Here is a 24,446-nt window from a genome sequence, read left to right as displayed (position 1 = left end):
CCAAATGCCTTCTTCACTATCCTATTGGATGTGACTTTGAGAGGTACAGTTAGTAAGCTTGCAGATGTCACTAAAATTGGGGGTGTAGTGGACAATGAAGAAGGTTACCTCTGATTACAACGGGATCTTGATCAGATGAGTCAATGGGCTGAGAAGTGGCAGATGGAGTTTAATTTAGATAAATGTGAGGTGCTGCATTTTGGGAAAGCAAACCTTAGCAGGACTTATACACTTAATGGTAAGGTCCTAGGGACTGTTAGAACATAGAACATAGAAAAGTACAGCACAGAATAGGCCCTTTGGCTCATGATGTTGTGCCGAGATTTAATCCTAATGTAAAATATAGTAACTTAACCTACTCCCCCTTCAACTCACTGCTATCCATGTGCATGTCCAGTAGTCACTTAAATGTCCCCATGACTGTTGCTGAAAGTATCTTGAATCAGTTTAAATTATGCAAATCATTTGTTCTCATACTTTAACTGTTCCCAGATGTTTTGAAGATGAGACAAATTTCGTCAATTTAATATTTGTTTTCTTTTTGTAGGATTTACATTTGCAAATACGACACAACTTTTCCAAGGAAATCCTGTCTGTGAACGAGAATTTGAAAAAAAAGTTGATGAGCAACAGAAATACAAAGAGTACCTACGCTTACAAGTAAATGCAGTTTATTTTTTTAAAACAATTGTTCTTTTCTGCTTCATTTCAAAAATATCATTGTTCTGCTTTATCTATATAAGTAGTCAAGGATGTCTTCTGACAGTTACACGCTATTTAAAGTTAAGAAACGCAACTGCTGATAGTAAATAGAAAATAAGCTTCAAAATTATTTTTCTTTGACATTTTCTTAGTAGTGTATATCCTTATCTATTCCTGAAGATATTGATTTCTTACTGAGTTATAGATCTTAGTTGTAATTTGCCCTCTGTAATTTATGTTACTGGTTTTTGTTCAAATATGAATGTTAAGGGTGAGTTTTGGTGTACAAATTAATCATGATGCACTTCAGTCACAAACCCAAATTCTGCTCTTGTATGAGTTATGCATGTACATGTTTAAGCTATGGCTCTTTAGACAATGTTAAGAGTGAAAACTCAGGCTGTTTTTGTTTTGATTTGCTGTCAGTCTGATCCTGTGCCCAGTCTTACCACATGCACTGCTGCTTTTGCTACTTAACATATCATAAACTTGAAATCAGGATGAGATGTTTCTGTGTGGCTCAGTTAATTGTTGATAGTCATCTTGTGCCAAATCCGGACTTCAAGAACTTCATATTAGGAGTGAAGTAGTATAGATTCTTCTTTCATTTGGTTTGAAACTTCAGTACATCCAGACTGCTACGTGGTCAACTCTGATCTAGACACATTATTTAAAACTCTTTTACTCCCGTGCATCATCTTGTTTGCCATGTTATTAAACTTCTTGTAAAGACTAAGTTGCCATTGTCCTAGATACCCATAGGGCTGCCCTCTCAAAGAGAGAGATGAATGAGTTTACCATGCCTCAGGAAAGTGGTGAAGTTGAGAATGCAGCACTTCTATGGTAGCCTGTGATGATGATGCTCCTTTGACAAGGTTATGTTGTCCCTGTTTTTTGTTTCAGGAGGTCATGGAAAAAAACAGGTTCTGAAATGTCTGGGGTTGATCTACTTGAAGAAGCTTTTGAAGTTTTGAAAACAAACACTTGTACAATGAAATGGGAGTGGCCAGTTCTCCCAGCTCAGTTTTTCATGGGTTTGGTTTAGTTTTAGGAAGCAGTCAGTTGTGAAGCTGCTGAGCCCAATGAAACAGGTCCATGCTGATTCTCTGTCTCTCTGACATCTCTCCTGTAAGAACCTGTGTTGGATTTTTCCTTTTTTTTTGTAAATGGGTATTTATGGGGATTGTTGCAAGTATTTGGAACAGCAGAATTAAATTTGGATAATTTGGGTTTTTGGATCGGCTATATTATTCTGTATTTTGTTTGTGTTTCATTTGGTAATCTTGCCAATAAATTCCATTTTATTTAAAATTAAGTGGTTAGGCCAGCTATATCACTCCTGAAATATCTGTGTTACACCTCCTTAAAACAACGAGCAAAGTTAGGGTCTGGGCTACTTTCTTGAAATGTTTTGAAGGGATCTGGCCTGATCCATAACAGATTGGGACTCTTTGCAGGATTTGTTCAGTAGTTCCAAATTGGGATTAGGGTTGCTGGATTTGAAGGCAGAGAGTGATAGGTGTTAGTGTCTTTTGTTCCAGGTGTTGAATTCAATTGGCATAAACAGCACTTGGGATAGCAATGGATCTTCCAGTCACTTAGTATTTTCTGGCAGCGGACAAAGTGACTTTGGGGGTTTTACAAAAGGTGATTAAGGCTAAGCTGCTAGAATTACCAGACAAGCTAGAATTGGAGCTATCTCTTTCCATGAGAAAAGGAGAGATAATTACAGCAATAGCTCAGCATTTAAATTTGCTGGATATGCCATCAGAATCTTGGAAATGGCTAAAATTCAATTGAAAATGAAGCAGCTTGAGTTAGAAGCAAAAGACAAGGAAAGGGCAACAGAAATGAAACCGTATGATTCAAAGCAGAGGAAAGAGAAAAAGAATGAATCGCTTTTGCAGAGCAAAGAGACAGAAAAGGAGAGAGGAAAGGAAGAAAGAGAGGGAGTTTGAACTTCGGAAATTGACTTTCTGGAAAGTCAGCATAAAGAATGGATATGATGGCTGAAGTTAAGCTTAGTGAGAAAGAGAGTGAGGATGAGCAAACCCATTTGAGCCATAGGCCTGGTGAGAATCTGTTTTCATTGCCTAAATTTGATGAGAAGGATGAAGAAGCCTTTTTCATCTTATTTGAAAAGGAGGCTAAACAAATGCAGTGGCCAGTGACCATATGGATTTTGTTGATCCAAACAAAACTTGTAGGTAGAACTAGTAAGGTATTTGCATCACAATCAGAGGAGGTATCTGGGGTGTATGAGGAGGTGAAGGAAGCCATCTTGAATGTGCCAGAAGCTGACAGACAACATTTCACGAATCTAAGGAGGGACCTGGTCAAACCTACATTGAGTTTTAAAGGATCAAACAATGTAATTTTGATAGTGGATATGGGCACTAAAAATAGATCTATAGGAAGAGATTGAATAGAATAGGGCTGTTTTCTCTGCAATGTCGTGGGATGAGGGGTGACCTTGTAGAGATTTATAAAATCATGAGGGGCATGGATAGGGTAAATAGACAAGGTCTTTTCCCTGGGGTAGGGATATCCAGAACTAGAGGGTATAGGTTTAGGGTGAGAGGGGAAAGATATAAAAGAGACCTAAGAGGCAACTTTTTCACGCAGAGGGTGGTGTGTTTGTGTGAAATGGGCTGCCAGAGGAAGTGGTGGAGGCTAATACAATTGCAACATTTAAAAGGCATCTGGATGGGTTTATGAATAGGAAGGGTTTGGAGGGATATGGGTTGGGTGCTGGCAGGTGGGACTAGATTGAGGTTGAGATATCTGGTCAGCGTAGACTGTTTCTGTGCTCTACATCTCTATGACTGTAAGTCACTTTGCCAGTGGGTTATAGAGTGGAGGTATCGCGAATAGCGTATGAACTACCAGTCATTTAGTGGTAAGAAAAACTCATGCTAAAATAAAAAACATTTTTCCTGGCCTGAACTGCACAAGGACATAATTGAATTTTGCCAGACATATCATACATATTAGGAAATTGGAAATCCACAGGCAGTAATAAAACCAATGCCTTTAGTACCTATTCCTGTATTTTAGGAACCTTTTACAAGAACCTTAATTGATTGTGTCGGGCTCTTACCTAAAACAAGAAGTGGGAATCAGTATTTGTGAACAATAATGGTTGTGTCCACTAGATTTCCAGAAGCCATTCCATTACACAATTTCATAGCTAAAAGGATTAAAGAGGAGTTACTCAAATATTTCACTAGATACAGACTACCCACAGAGAGACAATAAGATCGGGGGATCAAACTTCATCTCGAAATTATTGAAGGAAGTTGTGGACCGCTGAGGAATAAAGCAATTCAAGTCGATTGATACCATCCAGAGTCACAGGGAGTGCTAGAAAGGTGGCATCAGACATTAAAGACAGTGTTGAGGGATTACAGTTGAGACTATCCAGATGATTGGAATAAAATAATTCCATTTCTACTTTTTGCGATCAGAGATGCACCAAATGAATTGACCAAATTCAGTCCATTTGAATTAGTTTTTGGGCATGAAGTGAGAGGACCACTAAAATTGATTAAGGAGAAATTGGTAAGTCAGAATTCAAAGACCACATATTTGGACTATGTGTCAAATTTTAGGGAATTATTAAATAGAGCAGGGCAGTTGGCCTGACAGCATTTGCAAATATCACAGCATACAATGAAATAGGAAGCAGACAAGATATCAAAAACTCTCAATTTTGTTAGTGGGGATAAGATGTTAGTGTTACTTCATACATGAAGCTGACCGCTGAGGAATAAAGCAATTCAAGTCTATTGATACCATCCAGAGTCACAGGGAGTGCTAGAAAGGTGGCATCAGACATTAAAGACAGTGTTGAGGGATTACAGTCGAGACTATAAATCGAGACTATAAGTGGACCTTATCAAGTCAAAAGGAAATTGAGTGAGGTGAACTATTTCATAAGGACAGAAAGAAATCTGTGTGTGTGTCATGTGAATATGCTCAAAAAGTATTTTGACAGGGAAGGAAAGAAGGAGATTGTTATTTGTTACCACACATAGTGAAGAACCAAGCTCAGAGGATTCTGAATTGGATATTCCTCGAATTAAATTGGGCAATGAGGAAGTTGTCAAAAATTGAGTTACTTTCCAGAGGAAAATCAAAATGACCTGAAAGAGTTATTACTATTGCATGGGGAGTTATGTGGAAATAAGCTGGGAAGTACTAACCTAATTATGCATGATGTAGATATAAGAGATGCTGTTCCAATTAAGCAATATCCTTATAGGTTTAACCCTCTAAAGTTGGCATAGGTTCAAAAGGAGATTGAACACATGCTCCAAGATGACATAATCGAAGTGAGTTACAGTGACTGGAGCTCACCCATAGTAATGGTGCCAAAACCAGATGGTAGAAAATGATTTTGTGACAGTCCACACATATCCAATGCAGTTACCAAGAGTGATGCATATCCAATTCTGCATTTGGAAGATGTGTTGAAAAAGTGGGACAAGCAACTTATAGTTATCCTCTGAGCAAGTTCAAAGGATACCTCTGTCAGAGCGTGCTGACTGGACTGTCTCAGTTTAAAGTCATGTTATTTGATATGAAATATGCGTCAGCCACATTTCAGACACTAAACAATAAGGTCATTTCTGGATTGCTCCATTGTGTAGTTTATATAGATGACCTGGTGATTTTTAGTCTCACAGGAAGGTACATTTGCAACATTTATCAGAATTGTTTGATCGACTTTGGGAGGCAGGCTTGGTCATAAACCTGGCTAAAAATGAATTTGCCAAAGCTTCCTGGACCATGTTATTGGACATGGACAAATGACCGTATGGAATGCAAAATCAAAAGTAATTAGTGAGTTTCCTATACCATCGACAGACAGAGCAGTACTACGATTCCTGGGATTGAGTGGATTTTATCAAAACTTTCTACCAAATTTTAGCAGTGTGGCTGCTTCACTCACTGAATTGCTAAAGAAAGGCAGGAAACATTAGTGGACAGTGGACTGTTGGAAGGTATTTGACAGCTTGAAAGTTGCATTAACCACTACCCAGGTATTAGTCACACGAATTACACAAAGCCATTCAAGGTGGTTATCGATGTGAGTGATGTGTGTGTTGGTGCTGATGAGAAAATAATGAGAAAGTAGAAAGATAGATCAGGTATTTCTCCAGGAAGTTAAACATTCATTAGCAGAAATATTTGACAGTTGAGAAGGAGACTTTGAGCTTGGTGTTGGCATTACAGCCATTCACTTTGAAAATTGTGCACAAAAACATGATTGCTGATGCATTGTCGAGACTTAAATGAGCAATGGAGACGTTCAGTGGCAGGAGTAAAACAGACTGAAACAGTGTAGCAGTGCATGTTTGCATGATTATTGTCAAGGTAATGTATATTGCTGTTGAAGTTGACTAACAATTTAAGATTATGGTTTTAAAATGAAGCCTTCTTTGGATATTGATGGTTTTTTGTTTAAGGGTGGGAGGTGTGATGATGCAGCTGCTTTTACAAGGTTATGTTATCCTTCGGTTTTGTTTTTCAAAAGATCTTAAAGACACAAGTTCTGAAATGTCTGGTTTTGATCTATTTGAAGCTTTTAGGTGGCCAGTTCTCCCAGCTGAGCTTTTCTCTGGTTTAGGTTTGGTTTGGTTTTAGAAAGCAGTCCATTGTGAAGCTATTTGACCATTTAGAAGCAAGTCCATGCTGATCCTCCCTCTCTCGGACTTCTGTCTTCTAAGACCCTGTGTTGAATTTTTCCTTATTTTTGCAAAGGGGTGTTTAAGGGGATTGTCACAAGTGTTTGGAACAGCATCATTAAATTGGAATACTCTGTTGGGTTTTTCGGATAGGTTAAGTTATTGTTTGTGTTTCACTTGATAATCTTGCAAATAAATTCTGTTTTGTTTAAAACTAAGTGGTTGAGCCGGCTGTGTCACTCCTGGAATATTCGCGATACACCTGCTTCAAACAGCTAGCAAAGTTAGGATCTGAGCTACTTTCTTATGTTTTGAGGGGGTTCTGGCTTGGTCCACAACAAGTCTCAGCCAGTGTGTGAATTGAACCTACTCTGTTGGCGTCACTCTGCATTGCAAGCCAATTCAGCTAACTCACTGTCAAACTTCTTGTATTGGTTATCAATCTGTTGCATTTCATTTAACATTTACATGGCAATGTACTTAGAATGAAAGTGTAAGGCATTCACTACCACTGTAAATAATTTACCATTTCCTGATATTTTTAATATCTTGAATAGAAAGTAACATTGTCCATTGCCTCTGCAGTCTTAGTCCTAATCCGAGAAGGAGAAACAGCAGGAATGCAAAGGAGGGCGAGACAATGGGGTCTGGAATAGAGCAGGAGTAACAGGAGAGACAGAAAGGAGGAGGAGGAGAGTGGGCCAAAATGGCAGACAGGTTAGCAAGGAAAATGTGGCAAAACAAACATCAGTGGATGCCAGCCATGACATGTGGTTTCTTCAGAACAGTCAAGGCCACCTACTAGCCAAGCATATATTTCAACTGAGACCTTAGAATGAAGCAGTACTTATTAAGTTGTGAGATAGTCTTGAACAAGACATCATAGACATAGGGTGAGAAGAGCTAGGTTCATAACTGTGATGAGGAGAAGCTACTTCTCTGAGGATTGTGAATCTGTGGAACTCACTGCCCCAGAGTGCAGTGGGCACAGAATCAATCAACATAGTCAAGAAAGAAATAGATAGGTTTCTGATGAAATGCAGGATAAAGGGCTGTGGGGAGCATGCAGGAAAGTGGAGTTGAGACCAGGATAAGATCAGCCGTGATCATGTTAAATAGTGGAACGATCTCGAAGGGCTAAATTGCTTGTTCCCACTCCTAGTTCCTATGTTCCAAGAATGCAGAGGCAGTCAGCTTCATTGACAGGAGCATTTTGAGGGTTTCCTCAACTGAGACTTAGTCCTTTACATGAGTACCCTTGATCTCATGTCAAAACATTACTTGCAGCCATTTCAGAGCAACCTAGGCCAACATGAGGTTGCAAAATCCATCCAATAGGAGGGAGGCACTTTTTGTTGCTATACAAGACCTCACCTGCCAGGAGATCTGAGATGGTGTAATTATGACCATCTTTAAAAATGAGGATTAACCTGATTTACAGTAATGGGGAAGATCAGTGCAAGAATCCTCTTCAATCACCTTCTTGCAATGGCTGAAGAGCTTCCCGAGTCAGAGAGAAGCGAGAATAAACACTGTGGTCTTTACAGCAGGACAAGTCCAAGGTAAGTGAGAAAGCAGTAACAATCTCAATATACCCTTCCATTGCCTCCGGTATATCTTTGTCGAGATCAGAGTGGTGCTGGAAAAGCGCAGCCGGTCATGCAGCATCTGAGGAGCAGGAAAATTGACGTTTCTGGCAAAAGCCCCTCAGGCTTTTGCCCAAAACGTTGATTTTCCTGCTCCTTGAATGCTGCCTGACCGGCTGTGCTTTTCCAGCACCACTCTAATCTAGACTCTGATTTCCAGCATCTGCAGTCCTCATTTTTGCCTCAGGTATATCTTTGACCTAGAGTCAAGATTAGAGTAGTGCTGGAAAAGGACAGCAGGTCAGGCGGCATCTGAGGAGCAGGAAAATTGATGTTTCCTGATGAAGGGCTTTGGCTTGAAATGTCGATTTTTCCTGCTCCTCAGATGCTGCCTAGCCTGTTGTGCTTTTCCAGCACTACTCTAATCTTGACTCTAATCTCCAACATCTGCAGTACCCACTTTCGCCTTTATCTTTGACCTACACAACCTGAAGGGATTATAGAGCATTCTTCTTAAATTTGGCTTCTGCAGAAAGTCAACACTGTTCTCCACCGTACGAGCTGTGATTCTTGCCAATGGATACACCACAGTCACACAAGCCTCCTGATTGTGTGAGCTGGGTTCAAGTAAAGCTGAGAAACCCTTCACTCTCTTCCTTGCTGAGCCACTATCTCCATCGCCAAGGAGCCAATAAACATTATGAGTGAGAAACCTTTGATTCCTCCGGACCAGAAACAAGATGGCTTGTTAACAAGCTGCACTCTAGAGATGATGCTTATACTGTGCATCCTCAGAGGCTTAACTCCAAACCATTCTAGGTGCATTCAGAAAGTATTGTGAGAGAATGGCAAATATCTGGAAGACAAAGATCCTCTACCAGCCTGCTCCCTTTGTGCACTTTTGCTCCCTATCTATCGAGATCCATGGTGAGCCCCTGTACAATGTGGATCTGTTATCACATCTCGGAGCCTCCTGTTAGTGAGGGAAGACACCAGCAATGAAACTCAGCATCCCTTCCAGTATGCTAGTGCAGCCTTCAGTCATTTGAGGAAAAGTGTTTGACAGCACCAATCTTTTTGTCTGTAGGGCAGCAATGTCACTTGGTCTCCTCTGTTTTGGATGTATGGACAATGTACATTCTAACAGAAATGTCACCACCGATACCTCTACCTCTGCCTCTACCACATTCTGCAAATTCACTGCAAGATACATGCTCCAATATCAGTGTCCTCTCTCACGACATCAACTCCAGCATCGAGGCATTAGTACCTATCAATTAGCAGCATTGTATGGGTTACATCATTCACCTACCCAACCCAAGACACCCCAAACAGACGACCTACGCTGACTTCCGTCGAGTGGTTATCAGGGGAATAGATGAAGCACTTCAAGATGTCTTCAAAACCTCCCTGAGAAAATATAGCATTCTCATTGATTGGTAAAAATCTCTTGCCCAAGACCACTCAAACAGGCAAAATCTAAGAAAATGCCAATCATTTTAAGCCATTCTGGGTAGAGGCCAAGTGTAAATAATGGAAGTAGTTTGTGAAAACCTGAGCACCCCACCCACTCATTCGTCAAACGTCACCAACCTCTACTCCAGTGTTGGAATATTAGTCACCTTAGGATCCAAACATTGCATGTGGAAGGAAGTAAGCCTTGATCCCGAGAGACTACCTAAGACTGATCTTAAAACAACCTGCTGATTGTTCTGAATAGATATATTACTAATAGTATACCATGAATTATACTCTGATTCAGAAATTTATCTCTGCAAAATGCAAGTGTGCTCCAACTTTCTTAGGTGACTTTTTGTCAGCCAAGGAGTTAGACAAGGAAATGTTCAATAAATTCTAATTTCTCTTTAAATATGGATTTCCCATACTCTTTGTTTAACAAGAAGTAAATTACAAGTTGAAGCAAAAGCAGAAATAGCTGGAAAGACTCAGCATGTCTGGCAGCATCTGTGGAGAGAAAGCAGAGTTAATGTTTCGGGTCTAGTGACACTCCTGAATCTCTCCACAGATGCTGCTGGACCTGCTGAATTATACAAGCAAGTTCTGATTCTGATTGTTTCTAATTTCTAGCAACTGTGTTTCTTTTGTTTTTTTTAGCAAACAGAATTAGACTGATAAATGTTCATCTGAAACATTAATGTTACAAAGATGCTGCTGCTTTTTAATGGAAAAGTTAGAAGTGATGTTAAAACTTGATTATATTGTGAATCGATTGCTTGGTTGCTACCTCAGTCAGTCTGATTGCTAATTAAGTTTTTGAAGATGATCTGTATAATGGGAGTTGAGGCAGCTTATTTAAAGCTTACAACTCCACCTATTAATGGAAATGGTCACTGAGCCTGCCACAAAATTGACTTGAGCATTAACGCTCCTCCTTGCCCCACAGGTCTGGAGAGGAATGTTAAAGGCGGAGTATATTCATTTTGTGCAAGGGAAATTATTATTACAGATTTTGCTATTTGCTGTGGAAGTTCTTAACATTATGGAGGATACTTGAGATTCTTTTTGGTTCAGTTTTCAGAAATAAAACTGAATGTTTTAGAACCTATGAATCAAAGAATTGAAGGTTTGATGACTGAGGATTTGATACAGCAAAATTGAAATCATCAATGCATTAGCAATTTGAAAATCTAAGTGATAACATCCTTAATTGTGATTTCCAACACCCCTCCCCCCACCACCTCCTCCAGAAAATAGAGATTTGTGTAAACTATAAACATACAATTTAGGAGCTTTCATTTAGTTTTTAAATGTATTCCAGATTGAAGAGAAGCGACGCAAGGCCGAGGAAGAACGTGAAAGATCTAAACTTGAAGAGCAACAAGAAGAGAAACGCCTAGCTGAACAGAGGGCACGAATTGCTAAAGAGCTTGAAGAAGAACAAGAAAAGAAACGGCGTAAAGAAGAAGAGGTTGGACATTTCTTTGTTTCTTAATGATTGGACATTTCTTTGTTTCTTAAGCTTCTACTCAAGCAACTATATCAGTTTTAGCTCACTTCCAGGCATACACTTGTGGAAGGTTATATTGCATTTGAATTTGGTATAATGCTCATTCACCAGAATGATATTTGGGCTAAAGGAGTTAATTATGAGGAGATGCTATGTGGAGTAGAGCTTGTCTTTTATTACTATAAAAGATTCAGGACTCATCTAATTAGGGAGTTTAGGGCAATTAAAGAAGTTGATAGAGAGAAGTGATTTCTGCTGCTGATGCCCCAAGTACGGATGCATAACCTTATAAGTAGAGCTCATTTCTGATGAATTATGTCATGTAATAGTCTCTCCTCTTAAATAGCTGAAGAGGCAAAGTTATTTGTAACGTTTATAACGAAAAGTAAAATGATTTTTGAATCATTAATGATTATAGAAGCAAGATGGGCTAGAGAAGTGAAAATGCATACCAGCCATGATCCAGTTGAGTGATGGAACATGCTCAGTGGTCTACTCCAGTCCTTAACCTGACAACTTAATTATAAATCCTAATTTTACTGGTTCTTGTGGATCTAGCAGATTGCTATCAAAGGTGCTGGAACATATGTTGAATGTCTACAGAGTAAGCAAGATCATGGTATCAGTTAGCATGTGGATGTTACTTAACATGGTGGGTGTTATTTTGAGGCTCAAAACTGCAGCAAATCCCCTTTACTTTGGTATTTCATGTGATTAGACCTGATGAAGGCAAACAGAAAATCTCTGACAACATATTAGAATGTAGTCATGAATTATCAAGCAACTATATTTGCACTTGCTGAAAACAAAAATACAAATTTGATAATCCTTTTTACTACACCCCCCCCACGCAAACAACTGATGAAAATGGAAACCATTTGAAACGGGGTTGGGAGGTTACTTCTGCGATACTGTTACTTAAGTTCCCTGGAGTCTCCCTGTAAGAGCGGCGCATGTTTGAAAGACACAAAATGGCCGACAATGGTTAAATAGAATGAGGCAGCCTGTCCCACCAAAATGGCTGACAAGTGATAAACAGAACACACAGCCTGTACTAGACTTTAAGTGGAACAAAATGGTTCCTTTTGAACAGAGTTTCTCCAAGGCCAATGAAGGGGCCTTGCGAGCAACCATCTGAGACGGTTTGATAAGAGGATGCCTAAACACACACAAGTGATCTGATTCTAAACCAGTCAGATTGATTTCCTAAGCTGCGAAGACAACTGCTTTGTTGTTTTAGAGTAAATAGTTGTTTCTTTGAAGTTACTTGCAATATTAAGAAATAGCTTCTAGTTAAAGCTTCTTCAGATAATCATAAAAGTAGTTTTTAACATAAAGAATAGATACACATATAACCAAAGTATAATACAAGCGTTAGAAAAAAATACTTAAACATAGATATGAAAGTTAATTAGTCATAGGAAATGCCTTCTCTTATGCCTTGAACAAAATAGATTGTTCACAGCCCATTAATTACAAAGTGTTAACAGCAAAAGTATCTATATAACTTTACACTTTATAACTAACTTTACAACAGAAATTATTAATCTTATTTAAAACCAACTGTTTTTTATATATAATTGGGTAATTGGAAAATATAAGAGGAATACCAGAATTTGATTGAGATAAAACATTGAATACAATGAATAATAGAATTCAAGCAGTCTTTAGAGATAAGGAAGCCTGGGACAGATCCAAAGGAGTATAACCAATATCTTTGGAATGCAAATTGATAGGATGCCTAGCAAGATCCCAAAGCCTGGAGATTATAATTTTTGTGAGACCATAGGAACCTGGGGCTGTCCATGGGAATCGAAGTGAATGTGGTGCTGGAAAAGTGCAGCCGGTCAGGCAGCATCTGTGGAGCAGGAGAGTCTCATTTCGAGTATAAGCTCTTTATCAGGAATTTCCAGCATCACACGTTTTAACTCTGATCTCCAGCATCTGCAGTCCTCACTTTCTCGAGGATGTCCATCATTGATTAGGTATTTCACATGATTGGGTATATGGAATAAGAAGGGAGGACATAGTGACTACATTGTATTTGACTACTGTAACACAAAATATATAAAAATGCTGTATTTTACATTAAAAATCAGAGGATGTCATTGATCTCTCTTTCAATCTGATCCAAAGATTATGGGGAAAAATTGAGGCCAGGTTATGGGAAGATCCTTTGGCCCTCTCACTGCATCAACCGGTGTTTGCTTGCTTAAAATCCTTCCACTTGCCTGAATCTGTCTGCCTCCTCTTTGTCCCCTGTCGGGGGGTATGCTTCTACACCCACCCCCCCCCCACCCCCAAAATGATTTTTCATGAAACCCCAATATCTTGGCATAGATTTGAACATCTTTTTGTCAGGTCACAAGACTATAAGATACAAGAAGCAAATTAGACCATTTGACTCATCAGGTCTACTCTGCCATTTGATCATGGCTGCTATGTTCCCCAAACCTTTTTTATTCATTTACAGGGGATGACTGCATTGCTGGCTATTAATTTCCCACCCCTAATTGCCCAAAGGCACCCCTAACGATCTAATTTGACTCCAGACCGACAAACAGGCACAGGTAGCAAAATCAGAGATAAAAAGCTGGAAATGTAAATTACATTTGTATAATTTGTGTAGGAAGTGAAATATACACTGTCATATGAATATGGTTAGGTTAAACATTTAAAAGCAAAACACAATATCATTACATGTTTAAAAATCTGCTCATGAATTGACTTCTGAGGAAAGACACCTTATATTTGTTAGATTTATTTTTCAGGGTTGGAGAGTTGCTCAATACTTATGAAATATAATGCATTTTTAAAAATTCATTTATTACTGATTGAGCTGGGCAGCATCTGAGGCCGTTCTTAAGATAGAACATAGAACAATACAGTGCAGAACAGGCCCTTTGGCCCTCGATGTTGCGTCGACCTGTGAACTATTCTCAGCTCGTCTACCTTCACTCTCACTTCATCATCCATGTGCTTGTCCAAGGATTGTTTAAATCTCCCTAATGTGGCTGAGTTAACTACATTGGCAGGTAGGGCATTCCATGCCTTTACCACTCCTGAGTAAAGAACCTGCCTCTGACATCTGTCTTAAATCTATCACCCCTCAATCTGTAGTTATGCCACCTCGTACAAGCTAACATCATCATCCTAGGAAAAAGACTTTCACTGTCTACCCTATCTAACCTCGTATGTCTCTATCAAATCCCCTCTTGAGTCTGTTCTCATTGGAGAGAAGAAGGCTAAGTCTCTCTGCCCTTCATCATAAGACCTTCCATCCAGACCAGGCGACATCCTGGTAAATCTCCTCTGCATCTTTCTCAATGCTTCCACATCCTTCCCAAAATATGGCAACCAGAAATGTACGCACTATTCCAAGTGTGGGGCTGCACTAGCGTTTTGTATAGTTGCAGCATGATATTGCAGGTCTGGAACTCACTCCCTCTACCAATGAAACCTAACACACTGTATGCCTTCTTAACAGCACGATCAACCTGGGTAGCAACTTTCAGGGATCTATGTATGAAGACTCCAAGATCCCTCTGCACATCCACACTACCAAGAATCTTTCCATTGACCCAGTACTCTGCCTTCCTGTTATTCTTCCCAAAGTGCATCACCTCACATTTAGCTGCATTGAACTCCATTTGCCATCTCTCAGCCCAATTCTGCAGTTTATCCAAGTTTCTCAGGTCTTTGGGAGAAATTGTAAGAGACTATTATTCTGGGTGTAGTTATGTCCCTGGGATGGGAGAGTCCAGAACTAGAGCCCATAGGTTTAGGGTGAGAGGGGAAAGATATAAAAGAAACCTAAGGGGCAATGTAGTCATGCAGAGGGTGGTGCGTGTATGGAATGAGCTGCCAGAGGAAGTGGTGGAGGCTAGTACAATTGCAACATTATTTTAGATTAGATTAGATTACTTAGTGTGGAAACAGGCCCTTCGGCCCAACAAGTCTTAAAAGGCAATTGGATGGGTATATGAATAGGAAGGGTTTGGAGGGATATGGGCCAGGTGCTGGCAGGTAGGACAAGATTGAGTTGCGATATCTGGTTGGCATGGATGAATTGGACCAAAAAGTCTTTTCCGTGCTGTACATCTCTATGACTCTATGACTATGTCAGTAATTCCCATGTAGATTCCATTAGAAAAGTGTACAAGTGTTGTGTCTGTGAAGGACCAAGATATCACACTTGTCAGCATCTTCTGATTTCTGCATTTTGCTGTGCATATACTACCATCAGAAAATGTTAGTTTTACGCAGTAATAATAGCAAGTACTAAGGTGATTAAAATAAACTAGGTAAGCATGAAGTGCACTCTTACTTCATAAAATCATTGAAGAATGGCGTAATCGTAGTAGCCAAAAGTTATTAACTAATGAATCAGTTTTGTCATCTTGGACATGTTGCTGAAACAAAAGCTACTTATGAAGTTTAATGAAGTTATACTCAAGGTCAGTGGGACCTGCTTATGAGAAAAATGTAAAATTTGAGAGCTGAAAAATAATTGGTGTAAGAAGCCTATGCAACAGTATACAAGCAACTTTTAAATGTAAGATTAAATTTAATATTTTCCATGCATCTCCAGCAAAGAATTAAAAATGAAGAAATTGCACGGTTGGCTGAAGAACGTCGTAAAATAGCAGAAAAAAAACGAAAGGAGGAAGAAGATAAACAGGAGATGATGTTTCAACATCTACTCAAGAGTGAACAATCTTCAAGGATAGATGAGAAGGTATACTAAATCACCCTGCCTTAGATTTTTAAAAATATCTTCCAAGGGCATGTTGAAAGTGACCTCTGCCTTTTAATGGGAGAAAATTGGTAGTATATGTTTATTTACAAACATTTATTCATAATTTCCAACCTTCATGTCAATATCACGGTAGCTTTAGCATTGAAAAACTGGGAGAGTGATTTTATATAGAACAGGCTCATTTTTAAAAGCCTTCTATTGAGGCCATATTGCATTGATCCAAAAAACTTTCCATACTGCATCTAAGAAATATAATTCCAGTATTGTTTCTCAACTAGTAGGGGAATATGTTTGGGCAAGTCATAACAATCTTGAAGATAATTTTAATTGTATTTCCTGAGATTTCTAATATCAAGCCATACATGTTGTCTAAAACAAAATAATGAAGAAAATATATTTGCAGTCCTTTTTCAGATATAGCAAGTTCAATTCTTGAACTTCACGTAGGTTTTTGCACAATTCCCTACCATGTCAGTGATTTTCTTCCAAGTGTTGACAAAATATGGCAAATCTTTGTAAAAGGAAATGGTCCAAATCACAGAAGCAATGGACCTAGAGGTTGTAAATGCAGAGTATACGTCCTCGTGTTTATATCCACGTTCTCATGCATGCTTATTGAAGTTTGTGCAAGATCTATGATAATTCACCTGGTTATCATGCAAATAATTCACCACAACTAGGTGTCAAAGGAACGTGTGAACATGTTGTCCAACTAACTAAATTCCATTACAAATTCATCTCCACTGTTTTGTAGTTTGTAATATACATCAATGTTTATGCCATTTCCTATTTCTTAATTCTACCCAGATGGTTTCCCCACCAATTACATTACCAGAATATTAGATCTCCTTTCCACTGGCAAACAAGTATGAAGCTCCGAATGAGCTCTTAATACACTGTCACAGTAAAGATCATCACATTATTTTAGCTCATATTTTTGAAAATTGGGCTGCTTCTCAGGCTTAACATGTACTCCTAAAACTGCAAATATTATTCAGGGTGTGCAAATTTACATAAGGTCAAAGAAGAGGTGTCCTTTATCCATGCCTAATGCAGGCATTTGGCTGGAACTTCTTGCTGCAACAATGTTTGCCCTGAGCTGCCTGGTAAAATGTTCCATCTAAACTGAGTGTGCTTGTTGGGAAGTTACTGCAAAGGCACTTCAGTAGAGCAGCCGAGCGGAGAGCAACTTGGAAAGGTAAGTGATATAAAAACTTATCATGTTGACTTGGGGCCTTCACTTTGGGAGAGCAGCCGAGCGGAGAGCAACTTGGGAAGGTGGGTGATTCGGTTTCTGAATCTGAGTCGAAAACTGAAAGGTGATATCACAGAAGGGCTGTGATTTGATTAGCTAATAAGGGGTCTGCTAAATTTGAATCTGTACTAAATTGAAATTTGTTAATTTGGTTGCAACTTGCATAAGCAGAGATACAAAAATAGTTCAAAATTTGTAAAAAATTCAATCTAATTAAATAAAATAAGGATGGAGAGTCAGGTGATGTGCTGTTTCTACATGAGGTGGGAGCTCATTATGGACCCCATTGTGGTTCCCAGTGACCATGTCTGTAGTAAATGTTGGTTGCTGGAAGAACCTGGCTCAGAGTCTGAGCTTCAAAGATTGTGACAATCAAGAAGAGGGAGAGTTACCTGGATGCTGTGTTTCATGAGACAATCACACCCACTAACTAACTCTAATTTGGCCAGTGGTGAGGAACAGCAGGAGGTGGCTGTGAGTGAAGCAGTGGAGGGATCCAGGAGGTAGAGTTGCAAGAGCCTCAGCCCTTATCCTTGTTCAAGAGTATTGCTCCCTCTGTGGAAGTGAATGGGGACTGCAGGGAGGATGAACGAATTGACCACAGCATTGTGGTGCAGGGAACCATTCAAATTGGGGGAGAGAAGAGAAATGTTAGTATAGTTAGTAATTGGGTTAGTATAGTTTGATGAAGCTGCTCCTTTAACAAGGTTATGCTGTCCTTGGCTTTTTTTTTCAGCGAAGTTATAAATGAAACAGACTCCAAAATATCTGGAGGTGAAGGATTTTAGGGCCAGTTTGATAATAGCTAACACATACTGCTTCACACAGAAGGCTTTCAAGTTAAAAAAAAACACTTGTACAATGAAAGGGGAGTGACCAGTGCCCAGCTCAGTTTTACTCTAGTTGTGTTTTTTTAAAGTAGTGTTGGGGAAATGTAGGTACTGGACCCAAAGAAGCAGGTCCAAGCTGATACTCTTTCTCCGACTTCTATCCTGTAAGAACCTGGGTTTGGTTTTACCTTTTGTGCCAAGGGGTGTTTATGGAGATTGTTGCAAGTATTTGGAACAGCATCATTAAGTTGGGATGATCTGTTGGGTCTTTGGATAGGTTAAGTTATTCAGTATTCTGTTTTCTGTTGTTAGTGTTTCATTCAATAACCTTGTAAAGAAAATCTGTTTTGTTTGAAACTAAGTGGTTTGATGAGCTGATTCTCTCCTGGAATACCATTTTGCACCTGCTTAAAACAACTAACAAAGTTAGGATCTGGGCTACCTTCTTGAAATGTTTTGAAGTGTCTAGTCTAGTCCATAACAATAATTAGAGACATAGACACTGTTCTCTGCGACCAGAGTCGAGAGTCCTGAAGGTTATGTTGCCTGCCTGATGCTTGTGTTTAGGATATCTCATCTGGGTTGCAGAGGAACTTGGAGCGGGAGGGGAAAAACACAATGGTCGTGGTCCATTTCAGTACCATGAATTACTACTTGAGCTGCAAGCTAATTGGCACATGGTCAATAAGACTATGCAAGTAAATGTGTGGCTTTAAGATTGTTTAGGGAGAAATAGATTTGAATTCATGGGACATTGACACCAATACTGGGGAAGAAAGAATATATTCTTTGGGGGGGAGCGGAGGATTAGAAAACCCAAATTAAAATGAGGAGGTAAGAGCGCAGACCTCAGAAGAGGTTATTAAATTCCTGATGAAGGGCTTTTGCCCGAAACGTCGATTTCGCTGCTCGTTGCATGCTGCCTGAACTGCTGTGCTCTTCCAGCACCACTAATCCAGTATTAAAATCTCCAGCACAGTCCCAACTAGGACACAGTATCTGGAAAGGGTTAGCAATCAAACTTCAAGTATACTGGACAAATGAGTGACAATGCGAAGAGGGACTGTTGATATAGGACTAAAGTTGTTATATCTGAATGCACGCAGCAGAAGGAATGTGGTAAATTAACCTGTGGCAGATATGATGTGGTGGACATCACAGAGACATGGCTGCAAGGGGATCAGGATTGGGAGTTGAATACTGAAGGATGTACATCCTATTGAAAAGATAGACAGGTGGGCAGAGGGGGTGGAGTTGTCCTATTAGTAATAAATGAAATTAAATAAGTAGTAAGAAACAAAGTAGGGTCAGATGGGTGTAGAATCTGTGTGGGTAGAATTGAGGAACTGTAAAGGTTTAAAAAAAACATGGTTAGAGTCATGTATAGGTCTCCAAACAGTAGTCAGGAGTTGGGGTGCAAGATACACTAGGAGATATAAAAGTTGTGTGGGAAAGGCAAAACTATGGGGATCATGAGGGATTTCAATATGCAGGTAGACTGCGAAAATCTGTTTGGTATTGGTTCACAAGAAAAGAATTTGTGGAATGTCTGTGAGAGAGCTTTTTGGAACAGCTTGTTTTGGGGCCCATGAGGGAACAGGCAATTCTGGATTTAGTGCTGTGCAATGAAGCAGACTTGATAAGGGAGCTTAAGGTGAAGGAACCCTTAGGAAGCAGAGATCATAACATGATCGAATTTACTCTGCAATTCGAGAGAGAGAAGTTAGAATCAGAGGTAATGGTATTTCAGCTGAACAAAGGCAACTACAGAGGCATGAGGCCAGAGCTGGATAGATTTGACTAGGAGAGGAAGGGCTTTTGCCCGAAACGTCGATTTCGCTGCTCCTTGGATGCTGCCTGAACTGCTGTGCTCTTCCAGCACCACTAACCCAGTATTTGGTTTTCAGCATCTGCAGTTATTGTTTTTACCTAGGAGAGGAGCCTAGCAGGAAAGGAAGTGGAACAGCAAAGGCAGGAGTTCATGGGAATAATTCAGGAGACACTGCAGAGATTCATCCTGAGGAAAAAGAGCCACGGTTCAGGGAGGATGAGACAACCATGGCTAATCAGGGAAGTCAGGGATAGCATAAAAGGAAAAGGGAAAGCAAATAAAAGAATGAAGAACAGTGGTAAGACAGAGGATTGAGAAGCTCACAAAGAACAACAGAGGGCAACAAAAAAGGAAATAAGGAGGGAGAAGATTAAGGGCCCATGGTGTTAGAGGCAAAGTGCTAGCATGGATAGATGCTTGGCTGTCTGGCAGAAAGTGGGGATAAAAGGGTCCTTCTCAATATGGCAGCCAGTGACAAGTGGTGTTCCGCAAGGCTCAGTGTTGGGACCACAACTTTTCACTTTATACATTAATGACTTAGATGAAGGAGCTAAGGACATTCTGGTTAAGTTTGTGGATAATACAAAGATAGATAGAGTGTCAGGTAGCATTGAGGAAGTGGGAGGCTGCAGAGGAATTTGGACAGGTTAGGAGAATGAGCAAAGAAGTGGCAAATGGAGTACAATGTGGAAAAGTGTGAGATCATTCACCTTGGTGGGAAGAATAGAGGCATTGACTATTTTCTAAATGGAGGAAAAAATTCAGAAGTCTGAAGTGCAAAGAGACTTGGGAGTTCTAGTCCAGAAGAAGGAATTGGGAATATGGGATGGCGTTTTTACAGGGGGCAGGGTGGGAGGATTTGTAGTCTAGGTCGCTGTGGGAGTCGGTCGGTTTATAGTAAACGTCCATGTTGATTCGGTCGCCCGAGATAGAAATGGAGAGGTCTAGGAAGGGGAGGGAGGAGTCTGAGACGGTCCAGATAAATTTGAGGTCGGGTTGGAAGGTGTTGGTAAAGTGGATGAACTGTTCAACCTCCTCGTGGGAGCACGAGGCAGCGTCGATACAGTCATCAATGTAGCAGAGGAAAAGGTGGGGGGGTGATGCCAGTGTAGCTGCGGAAGATGGACTGTTCCACATATCCTATGAAGAGGCAGACATAGCTGGGGCCCATGCGGGTGCCCATGGCTACTCCTTTGGTTTGGAGGAAGTGGGAGGAAAGAGAAGTTGTTCAGAGTGAGGACCAGTTCAGTCAGTCAAAGGAGGGTGTCAGTGGAAGGGTACTGGTTGGTACGGCGGGAAAGGAAGAAGCGGAGGGCTTTGAGTCCTTCGTGATGGGGGATGGAGGTGTACAGGGTCCGATGTCCATGGTGAAGACAGGGCGTTGGGGACTGGGGAAGCGAAAATCATGGACTCATGGACCACTCCCTCAGTGACTCCCTCGTCAGGTCCACACCCCCCACCAACCCAACCTCCACTCCCGGCACCTTCCCCTGCAACCGCAAGAAATGCAATACCTGTGCCCACACCTTCTCCCTTACTTCCCTCCAAGGCCCCAAGGGATCCTTTCATATCCACCACAAATTCACCTGCCCCTCCACACACATCATTTACTGCATCCGCTGCACCCGATGTGGCCTCCTCTGTATTGGGGAGACAGGCTGCCTACTTGCGGAACATTTCAGAGAAAACCTCTGGGACACCCGGGCCAACCAACTCAACCGCCCCGTGGCTGAACACTTTAACTCCCCCTCCCACTCTACCAAGGACATGCAGGTCCTTGGACTCCTCCATCGCCAGACCATAGCAACACGACAGCTGGAGGAAGAGCGCCTCATCTTCCGCCTAGGAACCCTCCAACCACAAGGGATGAACTCAGATTTCTCCAGTTTCCTCATTTCCCCTCCCCCCACTTTGTCTTAGTCCCAACCCTCAAACTCAGCACCGCCTTCCTAACCTGCAATCTTCTTCCTGACCTCTTCGCCCCCACCCCCACTCCGGCCTATCACCCTCACCTTAACCTCCTTCCACCTATCGCATTTCCAACGCCCCTCCCCCAAGTCCCTCATCCCTCCCTTTTATCTTAGCCTGCTTGGCACACTTTCCTCATTCCTGAAGAAGGGCTCATGCCCGAAACGTCAATTCTCCTGCTCTTTGGATGCTGCCTGACCTGCTGCGCTTTTCCAGCAACACATTTTCAGTTGAGAAACTTGTCAGCCATGATTGAATGGCAGAGCAGACTTGATGGGCTGAATTGGCTAGTTTCTACTCCTATGTTTTGTGGTCTCATTCCCTTTGAGACAGTGCACAAGTAATTTAGAAGGTACCACTCTCTTAAGTATATAGGCTGTGTATAACGTGTAAACTTGGAGGCACTGTTGGTCTGGTCCCCTTGTTGCTCGTCTTGACACAGTTACAATTTCATACTGGTTGCTAGCTACCTATTATAATCATACCCAACCCCAATTCTTTGTCACTCCCCCACCTCCAGTCACTCCATCCTTGGGATCCCCCTTCTCGGATAACCCAAAATTTTCACTTTTACCAAATTGCTCCTGATTCCTTCCCCAAAGTTTACATTGAAATTTCCCATTGAAGTCTAGATGCTGGCAATTTATTTGCATTTTTTAATTATTGGAGATTAAGCAGTAATTTGACCAACTTATTTTTGGGTTAATTGATAATCATGGTGAGTGAAACATGCATCAAACAAAACTAGAGGTTTAGCTTACATGAGTGGATTCGGTACAATTTTCCAGCAGTGGTATATGTAGCCTGCATTGCCTAATTTTATACAGTGTAAAATGCAGTGGCTGGGAGAGAAATTATTGTGTAAATATCCTCAGAGAATTATTAGTAAAACCTTCTGAGGTCTGAGAATAAAGTAGTATGTTGAAGTCTTTCAAGTATCCCAGTAAGTCTTCCAATACGTTCAAGAACGTGTTCAAAGTCCTGCTAGCAAATAAACATGGAGTGGTGAGTAGCCTTTTAATTTGTGGGTAAAATCCACATCGCCACTAACCTTTTTAGCATTCAAAAACATCTGTACATTGGGAAGGGCGTTTGAGACAACATTAGCCACTAAGATGCTCTACAGTCTCTTTAATGAGTGCTGGCAGATATTTTAAGAAACTCTTAGCCCCTTAAGTCTCCATGTAGCCATTTCTAGAACATCCTTCTCTCCTTCCCAAGATAGAGTCTTTTTATTTGAACAGTGTTTCAATTTAAGACCTCAGTTCAGCAATATTTTTATCACCTAAAGCATCTGGTGAAATTGCCTCTTCACCGACTATGGCAAAGCTGGTCTGCAGAATGGCATGTTCTGTTTTTTAATTGGTAAACGTAAGGAACCTAATCTGTTTACTTTCTCTTCCCAGTAGACGCTCATTGGGCTAAAAGCTTCACAGCTATTCCATTTAATAGCTTTGATTTTCGAGCATAATGTTATCCAGGTTGATGAATAGCAAGTTCACAAAACATAATTGTTGAAAAGAAATTTCCTTATTCCAGAGACCGCCTTCTCCACCTATTCCAACCATGAAGAAGCAGATTGATGTTCAGAAAAATGATATTCCTGCTGTTAGCAACTCTCTTCAGGAATTAGACGTGGTAAGTTATTTGAATTGTTCTTACTATGTTCAATAAGATACTATGCTTTGTATGGTGTCTTAGGTCAAGTATGCTCTTTTCTTGTGTGGTCTTACTGGTAGTTGAATGCACTTCAAATAGAATTGCACAATTTTAGAAGAGCTGTTAGAAACTTTGATGTTTCGGGAGAGAAATAAAAGTTAGATATCAAACTGCTTAGAGTTGAAATAAGATAATACTAACTCGGTGTGTTTGGATGGAATTCTTTCTCTCTGTGATGAATGTAAAAGTTGAGGCCATACAAAAGAAAATTGGTGTCTTTGTTCAGCAACACTCCCCAGGACCTTACCATTTAAGTGTATAAGTACTGCTCTGATTTGCCTTTCCAAAATGCAGCACCTCACATATTTATCTAAATTAAACCCCATCTGCCACTACTCAGCCAATTGGCCCACCTGTCAAGATCCCATTGTACTCTGAGATAACCTTCTTCACTGACCACTACACTTCCAATTTTGGTGTCATCTGAAAACTTACTAAGTATACCTCCTAACTTCATGTCCAAATCATTTATGTAAGTGACAGATAGCTGGATCCAGTATCACTGGTCACAGGCCTCTAGTCTGAAAAGTAACCCTCTGCCACCACTTTTTACCTTTGAGCCAATTCTGTTTCCAAATTCCTAGTTCTCTCTAATTCCATGTGATCTAACCCTGCTAACCAGTTTACCATGAGGAACCGTGTCAGACACCTTACTGAAGTCCATATAGATCACATCCATCACTCTGCCCTCATCAATCCTCTTTGTTACTTCAGAAAACTCAATCAAGTTTGTGAAACATGATTTCCCATTCACAAAGCCATATTGACCATCCATAATCAGTCCTTGCCTATCTAAGTTCATGTACATCCTATCCCTCAGGATTCCCTCCAACAACTTGCTCACCACTGATGTGTGAGGCTCACGGGTCTATCGTTCCCTGGCTTGTCTTTACCATCTTCCTTAAAGAAGGCAACCTCTAGTCTTCTGGCACCTTACCTGTGACTACTGATAGTACAAATATCTCAGCAAGTGACCCAGCAATCACTTGCCTAGCTTCCCACAGAGTTTTAGGGTACACCTGATCAAGTCCTGGGGATATATACATCTTTATATCTTTTAAGACATCGAGTACCACCTCCTTTGTAAGATGGACATTTTTCAAGATATCACCATCTATTTCCCCACATTCTGTATTTT

At 40.5% G+C, this 24,446-nt stretch overlaps 1 protein-coding gene across 5 annotated transcripts in view; it reads left to right on the top strand.

The window, feature by feature from the left end:
- The window catches only part of cspp1a (centrosome and spindle pole associated protein 1a), a 156,280-nt gene that overhangs the window by 101,208 nt on the left and 30,626 nt on the right, over positions 1–24,446 (top strand). For all 5 annotated transcript variants that reach the window (XM_072571488.1, XM_072571489.1, XM_072571490.1 and 2 more), the window contains 4 exons: positions 548–660; positions 10,758–10,907; positions 15,538–15,684; positions 23,129–23,227. In XM_072571488.1, the coding sequence (XP_072427589.1) occupies positions 548–660; positions 10,758–10,907; positions 15,538–15,684; positions 23,129–23,227 (509 nt within the window). The remainder of the gene's footprint in view (positions 1–547; positions 661–10,757; positions 10,908–15,537; positions 15,685–23,128; positions 23,228–24,446) is intronic.

The sequence above is a fragment of the Chiloscyllium punctatum genome, chromosome 5 (assembly GCF_047496795.1).
Source record: "Chiloscyllium punctatum isolate Juve2018m chromosome 5, sChiPun1.3, whole genome shotgun sequence".
Classification (NCBI taxonomy): domain Eukaryota; kingdom Metazoa; phylum Chordata; class Chondrichthyes; order Orectolobiformes; family Hemiscylliidae; genus Chiloscyllium; species Chiloscyllium punctatum.
The sequence above is the reverse complement of the archived record's forward strand: the minus strand, read 5'-3'. Positions and strand labels throughout refer to the sequence as shown.